Genomic DNA, 12,112 nt, shown 5'->3' with positions numbered 1-12,112 from the left:
TTAGTTAGCGACTTAGTCAGTCATCTGCAACGACCCGCTGTGACTCGAGTAATTGTTTGTGTAATCCCCGAAACTCCCACTGCCTCAATAGTCCGTGGGCCGAAGACTCAAAAGCAGTTCTAAACTGATTTTCGTTCCTACACTCGAGTGGCAATTTTAATCTTCCAAAATAGAACTCAATCTTGCCTGGGAAATATAAATTCACGAAGTTCTCCAAAATATAATAGGCCATTAATTGACAGTTATCAAAATATTGAAGAACTATTTTAATTTCATGAATACAGAATTTTGCCCATGAATATCCAAAGAGGAGGGTACTGTGACGTCACATGAAAATGAATTGACCAATCACAACCAAAAAGCTTCGCGATTTGCGTCTGCTCTAGTTCTTGTTTCCTTTGCTTCAAACTGCTTTACAATTTTTGTATAAACGTTATAAAAGTTTAATAAAATTATAATTTCATTTTAAGAGGACCCGCGCAAACACCCGCGCAAGAGCATTAGTTAGCAGTAAGCTTTCGTCAATTGCGTTTCTGTGTGTTGTTCTCCGTAGTAGGTAACGTCTAAAATGGATGTTAAAAAAAGAAAAGTGGATTCAGAATGTCGAGTTTTTAAAGAAGAATGGACGTGGAAATATTTCTTTACTTTATTTAAAGAAAAACCTGTGTGCTTACTTTGCAATACAACTGTTGCAGTTTTAAAAGAATATAACATTCAACGCCATTTCAAGAGCAAACATGAAAACCACTCCTACTCATCGTTAAGTGAAGAGGTGAAAAAAATTAAATCGAAAGATTTAATAAAAAATTTATCAAGTCAACAACAATTATTTCAGAGAGCTAATCATTCTCAAAGATGCGCTACGAAAGCCAGTTATGTGTTGGCTTATAATATTGCTAAATCTAATAAAGCATTTTCAGATGGTGAATTTATAAAGCAGTGCATGATAGATGTGTGCGATATTATGTGCCCTGAAAAGAAAAATGATTTTCAGTCACTGTCTCTCTCAAGAAGAACAATCACCGAGAGAATTGAAAATATTGATAAAAATCTAATTTCACAACTGACTACAAAAACTCAAAAATTTATTTTTTATTCAATTACCATGGATGAAAGTACAGATATCAGCGATACTGCACAGTTACTCATATTTGTAAGAGGAATCAACGCCCACTTTGAAATTACAGAAGAACTTGCAGGGCTGCAGTCAATGAAAGGAACAACGACTGGTGCCGATATATTTTGTGAATTTGAAAATTGCATCGATAAACTTCGTTTACCTATTGATAAGTTATGTAATGTAACTACAGATGGTGCTCCTAATATGGTTGGAATCAATCAAGGATTTGTTGGGAAATTTAATTCTAAGTATCCGGAAAATGATGTTGTTTTTTTGCATTGCCTTATACATCAGGATACCCTCTCTGTAAATTGGCTTCAGATATTGTCCATATACTACTTAATATTGTTGTAAAACTAGTAAATATGATTCGCTCCAGAGGATTATTACATCGCCAGTTTCAACAGTTTTTGGAGTCCGTACATGCTGAGCATTCCGATATCCTGTATTATTCAAAAGTTCGTTGGTTAAGTGCTGGAAAAGTATTTGAAAGAATTTGGGACTTAAAAGACGATATTGTGAATTTTCTTCTTGATAAAGACATTTATAATCAATTTGACGTCTTAGTAAACGAAACGTGGCTTTCTGATTTCGCTTTTTTCCCAGACCTCCTCGTACACATGAATATACTTAATCTCAAATTGCAAGGAAAAAATCAGTTTCTTCATGATATTTGGCAATACCTGAAAAGTTTCAAATTACAGTTATTATTATTTGCTAATCAGATCTCTAAATCTGATTTTTCTCATTTTCCAAGAATACAATCTTTAAAATTCGCTATATCAAACAATAAGATTAAAAAATACGAAATTAATTTGAGAAAACTATCTTCAGAATTTGAAAGGAGATTTCAGGACTTTAGAAAAATGGAACCAGAGTTTAGTGTTTTTGCGACCCCATTCAATGTTAATTACGAAGAAGTTGATGCAAAATTTCAACTTGAGTTAATAGAGCTGAATTGCAATACTCTCCTGAAACAAACTTTTCATACAGTACCATTACTAGAATTTTATAAAAATTTAAGTCCAGATAATTTCCCAAATCTAATTACTCATGCAATGAAGATAATGACAATGTTCGGCTCATCTTATATATGCGAACAAATCTTTTCAACAATGAAGCTTAGGAAAACTTCTTTAAGAAACAGAATTACAGATGAGCACCTTTCATCAGTTTTAAGAATTTCTGCTTCGCAAATGGAACCGGACTATGATGAAATTTTGAAGAAACAGTCTCAATTTCATTTTTCTCATGCACCATCAACCGGTAATGACACCAGAAAATAAAATGATAATACTTCACATCAAGAACTGCACTAAATTCATTTTATATTTTGTGCTTATAATTTTCTTACCTTTTGCTTTTTTACTATTAAAATAATAAGTGTATGTAATAATATATGTATATGTTTTTAGAACACATACATTTTTTAACGATTAAGCATTATTCTTCGGCCCGCTACGATTGTCTAGTTACTACAAATGGCCCGTCTTAAAAAAAGTTTCCCCACCACTGATCTAGAGCGTGTTATAAAATATTTAGAATTAAGTAAGCTTCGATGACTGACTTTGTAAAGTGTTTAATGTATTGATGAGTGTGTGGCGTAACTACCAATACGAAAATTAAACATCAATTCACTGGTATATAAGACATGCTAACTTGATTCAATCAAGACGTACCTTTTGACAGATGAAGATTGGTATGATCGATAACTCCGCCCTCACATTGGTGACCCGGACGTGATTTGAACACGCAGTAACGCCCACTTCGCAAAACTGTTGACAGTAACTCCCACTTCAATCTGACAACGCCTACTTCGTTGGATGGTCCACATTGAACAGTTGACTTGCTACTTGCGACTGCAACATTATCCAATCGTCCTCATGTTGTTGCTACTCAGTCTCGTCTCGATTAAACACAACGGCTGCCGGCATACACTCGACTGCTAATGGCAACACAGTAGCGACTACGATTGTGAAGTTAATACACCTCTCACATTCAGCACTCAAAAACCCAGTGACCTTAATCCACCTCTCCTGGTCTTTCACAAGTACAGCAGATAGTGGTATCCGTTCATCGAATTCTATCTCTGACAAAATTCTGGAGGAGGAGTATTGTGGCGTANGGGGGGGGGGGGGGTATTGTGGCGTAACTACCACTACGAAAATTTCACATCAATTCACTGGTATATAATCAATCACGATGTACCTTTTGATAGATGAAGATTGGTATGATCGATAACTCCGCCCCTACAAGTGCATTTATAATTAACTTCGTTTCTCAAGTGTTCAAAGGAAAGAACAGGGCTTATAAAACAAAAAAAAATCATTTAGTGACACAATTGATTGCAAAACATATGTAAGAAAGGTTTCTTGCGTATATTAAGAATAATTGTAATCATTGGCATATTACTTAAAGTGTTTTTAAAATCTTTTTGAAATGAAACAAACCTTAGCGATTATTCTATGAATCCCAACTATGATATTCTAGTCAAGACGAATGAATTTACCAATGTAAAACATTTATCTTGCAGATGGTGTTCAACTTTTTTATAAAGTACATTTTAACTTCATTTAAAAGACCATAGTTAGTAAATTTATATTGTAATATGTAAATTTATTAACCATGTGCATGTGCTGCAATAAGTTTAATAAAAGATTTTGACTTAATTTACTATTCCGTTAACAGTACCTAAAAATACTTTTTAACAGTATTTATTTGATTTTGCAATTATTTGTTTTCAAGCAAAAAAAAAAAAAAAAAAAATAAAAANTCATAAGCGTTGAAAAAAAAAAAAAAAAAAAAAATTCAAATCCTTAATAAATGTTACTTTTTATTTTGAGTATTTTAATATACTTTAATATACTATACAATTTTTAATATATTTCGGCATGTTTTTTAAATATATAAAAAATGAGCATGGCATTTCTTTACGAAATGAATTAAAAAGTAATCATCTTTTTCATCGTGTTTAAACAGCTATAATATTTGCTTTCTTTGTTAAATGTATACGAAAAGGTTCGTGTTTTGCTTTATTAAAAAGTATCAAAGAGCTTCTAGAAAAAATAAAAAGGTTATTGATAAAAATCTATCTTAAAAGAATAAGGTTAAAATAGAAGATTAAAATCTAAAAAAATTAGGTTTCTGAAATTTGATAAATTGAATGAAAAATTGTCGACCTAAGAGAATTTAAGTATTCTTATCAAATAGTTATTGAAATGAATTCTTTTAATAAGCAGGGTCACATTAGATATTTTTCAGAATGATAGACGATTTCACTCGAGGGGAGAAAAAAATATGAATAAATAAAAAGCAGAAGTATGGCTAGAATATACATCGTCACCACAGCGTGCAAGAAAAAGTTATGAATGTATTCATGCGTTCTAGTCAATATTATTCTTTTTAAAACGCGGTTCGTTTAACATAGCCTCTCTAAGTCTTCCAATACAGATAAAGAAAGCCTTTTTTTTGAAAAACGAGTTGCTTTGGGGCATTTTAACATAAATTCTTAACACTTTCTTTTTATCTCTTTCACCATTAAAATGACTCCCAAAGCGGAATTTAAACCTTTTAAATAAAATTAATTCTTAACATGTAAAATACGAAATGCAAAACGCTTTAAAAATAAGTGATTATTGACTGCCATTTGTACTTAATAAACTTTCAGGGTAATTATTACTATTAAAATTACGGTATATCAAATTTTTTGTTCCGAAATATGATCCAAATATTAATATTTATGTTCTTAATATATTTCGTTGATAGACGGTCTTATTCGTACAAATTAAATCTCAATAATAAATCACTACTGCTATTGCTTTTTCCCTTTTCGTTAATAGAACTCGTGCTTTTAAAAGGATGCTAAGCACAAAGGGCTTAACTATATTCAGAAATAAAACGTTTTGATGTTTGATCTGTAATATTGTTCGCATAAATCAAAATATCATGCCAGTTATGCGCAGCTTTAATAAGTTGTAAAATTAAACAAGGCTTCCTTTAAGTTAGAAACATAATCCGGATTTCGACTAATCAAGCTTAAGAAAGTGGATGGGTGATTAATTAAGTCGCGCTAGAACTGCTTTACGTCGTCCCACTAGAGTTGCATGGGCTATTGGCGATGGTCTGGGAAACTGATTCAAAGACACGTCATCGCAATTTTGAGCTTCTGCAGAGGGGATGGCTCCCCTGCTTTGGTATCCCGACGACCTGCGTGCTCAGTCGATTATTTTACGGTAGAACAGTTTAACGAGGACTGATACCGCGCATCATCGTTCCTTACGCAGGCTGATCAAAGTTGTCACCCACCTGCTATCTAACCACAGCCAGTGATGCTTGAATTCAATGTTTTGCTGGGAACTGTGTCTTTACGATTAGTTTACGAAGAAAATCCTGCACGGTAATATGTACCAACTTGGTACTTTAATAAGGGTACATCAACTTTAACGACAACATACTCTTAATTCTTTTCCCGAGCACTTAAGTTTTGGTATATTTTCAAAACTTGTTTACCATTTTTTAGTACTAAAAATCCGAGGATTGCCTGAAGGGTTATTTGTAAGTTCACAGATGAGGGTTATTTGTTTAGTATTGGTATAAATGCTTAATTTTGAAATTATTTCCAACCAGGGGTTTTATTGGCAAATGTATAAAAATTTGGAAGACCGTACGGCTTTGAAAAAAAATTAAGAATTTTGCCGAATTTTCAATTTATAATTTTCTAAGAGTGTGCAAAATGATTTGTTTGTGAAGTGACAGTAAGTAAATATATAATTTTAATTTGATAGTCTAATTAAGTAAAATGTGGAATACCATACAAATTTGAGTGAAAAAATTTTATGGTAAATATTTCAATGAATAATTTTTGAACTATATACGAAACGATTTTTTTTGTGACGAGAAAAGTAAATAACACTTGTTTTAGTTAACTTTTATGTAAAAAGTCTAATTAAGAATTATGGTCAAAATAATGGAAACACTTCTGTACAAACTTCTTTTTGTATATTTTTCAAGAAATACTTAGAGAACTGTTAAACTTTATAAGAGTTTAAGTCATGGAATTTCTCAATCATATCAATAAAGCTTAAATATTCATGAAGATAAGCACAATTTTATAAAAAAAGATTCTTTTGACTCATATATTTTCGTAATATAACTGCAGAAATAATCAATAAAATTAGACAAAATTTTTGGAGCAATTTGTAATTAATGATAAAAATATTACATTAAATTTGAAAAAAAAAATCGTAAAAATTGCGCAAGATATGAGTATTTAATCCTTCCATACAGGGCACGCGCGAAAAATATTTAATTTTTTCTTCATAATTTTGTTAAGAATCGTATTTTGTGACCTATGAAAAAAGATTTGAATACCTTGAAAATGCAAAAAGTTTCTCGAAAATTTCTAAGTAGCTTTAGTGGTTTTTCATTGAATGCCCTAAATGATAAGGGATTTTCTATAAATTTAATTTTGTATTCTAAAATAAAATTTCATGACAAATGATAATACTCTAAAATGATGATCCGCACACCAAAATGTGATGGTATTAGGAAATAAAAAATGTGTATGACACATAATTTAATAGGGTGTGGTCATGTATAATGACAAAGTCATTTTTAATAAATCTTGTTTAATAGTTCAAATTTAAATGTTGGGAAAACCTCCAACCATTCAAAGAATTACTTGGAAAATTGTTAAGAACTTTTAAAATTTTTAAAATATTCAAATCTGACTTTTTTATAAGTTATCAAACACGATTCAAAAAAAAATTATTAAATTTTTTATAAAAAATATTCCCTTCGCATGCGCTGTATGAAAATGTAACTTTAAATACTTATATTAACTTTTAAAATTTTTTTTTCAAGTTTTCAAATTATATTTTTATTATTATTTAAAAATGACTCCAAAAATGCTGTTTAATTTTTTGAATACTTATTTGTAGTCGTACTGAAAAAACGCAAGCAAAAAAAAAGTTTTTTTTGGATAAAAATCTCCATATCTCTATGAATATTTAAGCTAGGTTTTTGAAATTTTGTGCAGTTATTTCATACGATAGTCAATGTAATTGACTTGACATGAGTTAAAAGCTTGGGCATAGGGTGTTCATTCTTTTTAGTTCGTAATTTATTGGCGGTCCCTCAAACTTTTAAAAGCTTTCAACTTTATTGATATGATTGTGAAATCGCTTGACCTAAGCACTACTAAAGTGTTGAAATAATTCTCTAGGTATTTCTTGGGTAATATGAAAAAGTGAGTTAGTACATTTTGTCCAACTTTTATAGTTATGGAAAAATTGTATTGGGAAAAATGTTTCGTTAAATATTTTTCTAACCAGACGTACAAAGTAAATGGGTGATTCTTTGGAAACATGACAATTCGGAACAAAAGATTTCTTCAAATTTAAAGTCTTCAAAATAATCCAATTTATTTATGTATATTTAATCAGTTACATTTATTAATATCTTCCAGATATCAGTATAATTTATCGATATTTGCTCAAGAAAAAAAATAAAATAGAAATTCACAAAATTTTGAATGCCAGGAAAATAGCATATTAGCTTAGAAGTTAAAAAAACAGTCAATTTAAGCTAATAGTAAGTAGCTCAACTTAAGTCTTTGCGTTAGATGGACCATGAATTGCCCAAATTAATTCTTTTATCCACTGTAGAAAGAATCAAAAATGTTTTTGTTGCTGATGCGTACAGAATGAAATTGTGTATAATAATTAATCATTAATTAAAAAAAATTACTTTGATTACATCCAAGCATATTACAATAATGCATAAACTTGATATTAGGTTTATATTTGCTTACCCTCTTTACAGTATTAGCAGTTAAAAAGAATTTCTGGTAACACTTCAATGTCCTGTCATTCATAAGCCAGGAAAATGACAGCCAGGATAATGACAATTTGCCATTATATAGAATTTTGCTTTAATTTAACATTTCGGCCTAAGATGTTTACATTCCGCAGAAATAGCAGGATTTCTTGAAATAACAGGAAAATCCATGTAGCATATGTTATTAATGATTTCAAGAAGACAGGAAAATGACAACATAAAAACCTACTCACTTTGAAAAAATTTTTGAAATAGGTTTTGAACCAGAAAGTTGGTACTTTATTCATGTAATAAGACATGTTCAGATAGGATGGTATTCTAATCAATCTATTAACATAAGATATTGATTGCTGGCGCTATCTATTTTGGCTATAAATCAGTAAATAAAAGTAGCCAGGAAAATGACAGATTTTCTTGTCACAAAAAAATTATTGTCAGAAAAAATTATTTTCAACAAAGTTTTTGTAAATGATACCCTCCGCATATATTCTAGAAATACCTGCAGTGGTTGAGATAAAAAAAATTAGACATTGGAAAAGTTATGGGATGTTTTGAAACCTATTATTGGAAATATTGTTTGTGACATTCCAGGAAAATGATATTTTGAAATTCAATTAAATTTTTTAAATGTACAAAACAGCCATTGCTAGTACAAGGCCATTTTAAAATACTAACAATAATGCTATTTATTAAAATTTAAAAAAAAGTTATTTTAGTAGTATAGCATTAGATTTAGACTGTAAATTGTCATATTTCGTAAGAATTACCCAAATAACGCAATTTAAAAAAAAACATTGTTTTAGTGTTAAATTTCTCTATGTACTCAAACACATAGCAAATATGTGATAATTTAAAAGTATTAATGAAAAAATTTAAAATTTAGCAATATAAATCATATCAATATACATTAGCCAATATTAATTAGTATTCACCAATATAATTTATCAATATAAATTATTATCAATCATATTTATTAAGATAGGAATAACGCATTACAGTTAAAATTTCTTTGTTTTCTTCAATTTTATGCTTTCTTCACATATAGGGAATCCCATTTCTCATTTGTTACCTTACATTTAAATACATTCGTTGCAAATTCAATTTTTTGAACAGTTGTATACATGGTTTAAGAGCTACGTATTAAATAGTTATAAATAATAAACTGTAATTTGGTGAACGTTAAAAAATGGAATCACTTTGACTTTAAATCGCTCATGGGCTGCAATAGCGGCACAACTAAAGAAAAAAATCAAGTTTTGAGACAAGTGGGTTTAAAGCTTTCATTGCTAAGCAAAATGCATAAGAAATGCTTTCGTTTGCTTAAACGAAGATTACCTTCAAGTTGAATTATGAGTTGTGCAAGTATTGCTTCTGAAAGAATTTGTATTTTCATATTTACACCTGTTCTTGGTCCAAAATGCGTGTTTTTTGAGTTGTGCGACTATTGCAGCCCACGTGCGAAATATACTACATAAAGACTTATTTTATAGTTTGCAAATAAATAATTTTTGTATGCACTTATATATAAATATGAATATTCAAAAAAAAAATATCAAAATATGCTATGTTGATGTGTAGAGTATAGGATAAAAATTGGACAAATAAAAACAATAACATTTCCGTATTAAAAAAAAAGTTTTAAATTATTATAATAAAGAACTTAATTAATTAAATTATTAATTATATTAAAGAACTGAATTTAAGGAACGTAAAGAATTTTTCGTAATTCTTAAATTAAATAACTTAATGAATTTTAAGTGAGTTCATATTCCATTTGCCGATTAATTTAAAAATTAACATAATCCTCATGGATAAGCAATTACTCGTATTTCCAAAGCAGTCGATTGCATTCGTTCTAGTTTGTAACTGTACCCTACAGGTAATAAGTTGTGATGGTAAATTAATTATGTGGCTTGTTCCATTTGGCTACACATCTCGAGATTAAAACATCTTCTAAGATTATTGCTTACTTCATAACTTTCGAGGTAATTGCTTCGTCCAAAATTATTTATTGACAGCTGATTGAGTAAATTCGGATGAAAAATATCGATCAAATAGCTTCAGGAAAACTTTTTTTATTAAATTTAGAAAAAAATAGCAATTTTAATTAAAATTTTATTAATTTTTTTAGAGACATGAATTTGTAATCATATTTTTCGCAAAAACGGTACGCATTTCCTTAAATAGTTTGCTTAATATTTGAGTTGAAATCTAAAGCTGGTTAATTTTTGTCGGCGGTCGTTTATACAAAACTCATCAGAAAGTTTTACTTTATGTGACTGTGCGATATCGTAATTTAATAATTGCGATTGTTTTGTACAAAATATGGATACTTGAGCCGCGATGACTCAGAGGAACGTTCTCCTTCCAATGCGGTGAACCGGGTTCGAATCCCAGTCGATACGAATTCCGCATCCGGTTTGTACCTACCGCAGTGCTGACGTGAAATATCCTCAGTGGTAGATGGATCATGGGTTAGAGTCCCCTTGCCGTCAGGCTAACCGTGGGTGGTTCTCGTGTTCTTCCTCTCCATGTAATGCAAATGCGGGTTAGCTCCATCAAAAAGTCCTCCACGAAGGCAGATTTCTCCGAATACTCGATCCAGGAGTTCCCTTGTCTTCTGGATTGGGTTCAAAATTACAAGGCTCCGGAGTTGAACATTAGTAGTCGTAAACCCATAAAATTAGGTCTGCTGTTCAACGACGGTTATAAAATGAAAATAAAATATGGATACTTAGTGGAAGATTATGTTCTTTTTTCATATTAATTAATCTACATTATTTTTACATAGACTATTTTCGTCTCTTATTCTTCATAATTGCTTTAAAAAATTATTAAGTTGTAATATAAATTTGCTGAGTGACTCAGAAGAGTAGTCTATAATTTTTATGACATCAACTAATGTGTTAAAAAATTTTTAAGTCTTAATATAAATTCGCTGAGTCACTCTGAAGAGTAGTCTATAATTTTTATGACATCACCTAATGTGTTAAAAAATTGTTAGGTCTTAATATAAATTTGCTGAGTCACCCTGAAGAGTAGTCTATAATTTTTATGAAATCAACTAATGTGATAATTTTTATTGTCGATAACACTGGGAAACAATTTATGTTTTGTTTTCTATTGCTTGAGATTTTTTTAACAGATCTTGGATACTTTCGTATCACTGATTTGAAATCGGCAATCGATATCTCTCTCCTATAGTTTAAAAAAATTATTTTTAGTCATTTTTTTGTCGTAATGCACAATCTCAAAGTCATTATATATGTAACAGTTGGGCGTATAAATGCTTCGATAATATTAGGATACATCATCAGGTTTAAAATTGAGTAGTATATGGATGATAATAATAGGAAAAATAATGATAAATAATATGAAAAAGTCGATAAGTTTCAAGTGCTAAAAAATAGACGCACATTCTCAAGACTTGCCAGACGGGAATGAGTAGTTTGAGATATCAAGTGATTTGGAACATCAAATAATCAAAGAAAATATATGCCTCTTCACCTTTATTTTTCCATTTTGTACTGGAAACTTCACGTCTTATGTTTCAAACCACTTTTGTTTTTCTCATTCAACTCCAGCAGCAAGTCTTGAAAATTGGTGCCTATTTTTAGCTCTTTTATTAAAATGTTCATATTTTTGAAGCCAATTAAGTTTTTAATCAAGCAAATGACAGAATATACATAAAGTGTAAGAAAGAAAAAAAAACAATTGACCGACATAATTAAATTTATGATGTTAGGATATCAAATTCAAATTTAATAATTTCATGAACTTAATTAATAGCTTTAAATTTCATATTCGGAACTAACCATATTCGAACTGTGCTTTTTGAGAAAGTGAATCATATAAACTTGCACAGTAATAGGAAATTTTATCTAATTTCATTTAGTTTTATTTGAAAGTAAATTAATTGCGTTGATCAAACTTTAGAGAAAAGTATTTCCAAACAAGGTAATTCATATCAGGGCACGAAAAAACTCAGAAATTTTACCCGTCCCCGAGGACGGCTTGTCCACCAATGTACCCGTCCTCCTTTGAAACTAACCCGTCGCTTCTAAATAAATAAAAATATAATTTTCTCTTATTTATTACAAACATTTATATAAATTGCACAATGAATTAGTAGTTACTAGGATTACAAATACTAGG

The 12,112-nt window shown here is 30.0% G+C and overlaps 2 protein-coding genes across 2 annotated transcripts; both read left to right on the top strand.

Moving 5' to 3' along the window:
• The first annotated feature begins 568 nt into the window (after positions 1 to 568).
• Positions 569 to 1,474, top strand: LOC139425807 (general transcription factor II-I repeat domain-containing protein 2-like). The gene has a single exon (XM_071181765.1). The coding sequence runs from the start codon at positions 569 to 571 to the stop codon at positions 1,472 to 1,474; it is 906 nt and encodes a 301-aa protein (XP_071037866.1).
• Positions 1,475 to 1,485: 11 nt separating this feature from the next.
• Positions 1,486 to 2,406, top strand: LOC122271876 (general transcription factor II-I repeat domain-containing protein 2-like). The gene has a single exon (XM_043054549.1). It carries the CDS (start codon positions 1,486 to 1,488, stop codon positions 2,404 to 2,406), a length of 921 nt encoding a protein of 306 aa, XP_042910483.1.
• The last annotated feature ends 9,706 nt before the right edge of the window (positions 2,407 to 12,112 follow it).

The sequence above is a fragment of the Parasteatoda tepidariorum genome, chromosome 6 (genome assembly GCF_043381705.1).
Source record: "Parasteatoda tepidariorum isolate YZ-2023 chromosome 6, CAS_Ptep_4.0, whole genome shotgun sequence".
In the NCBI taxonomy this organism is placed as follows: domain Eukaryota; kingdom Metazoa; phylum Arthropoda; class Arachnida; order Araneae; family Theridiidae; genus Parasteatoda; species Parasteatoda tepidariorum.
Note: the sequence above shows the minus strand (reverse complement) of the source record. Positions and strands in the feature narration are given on the sequence as shown.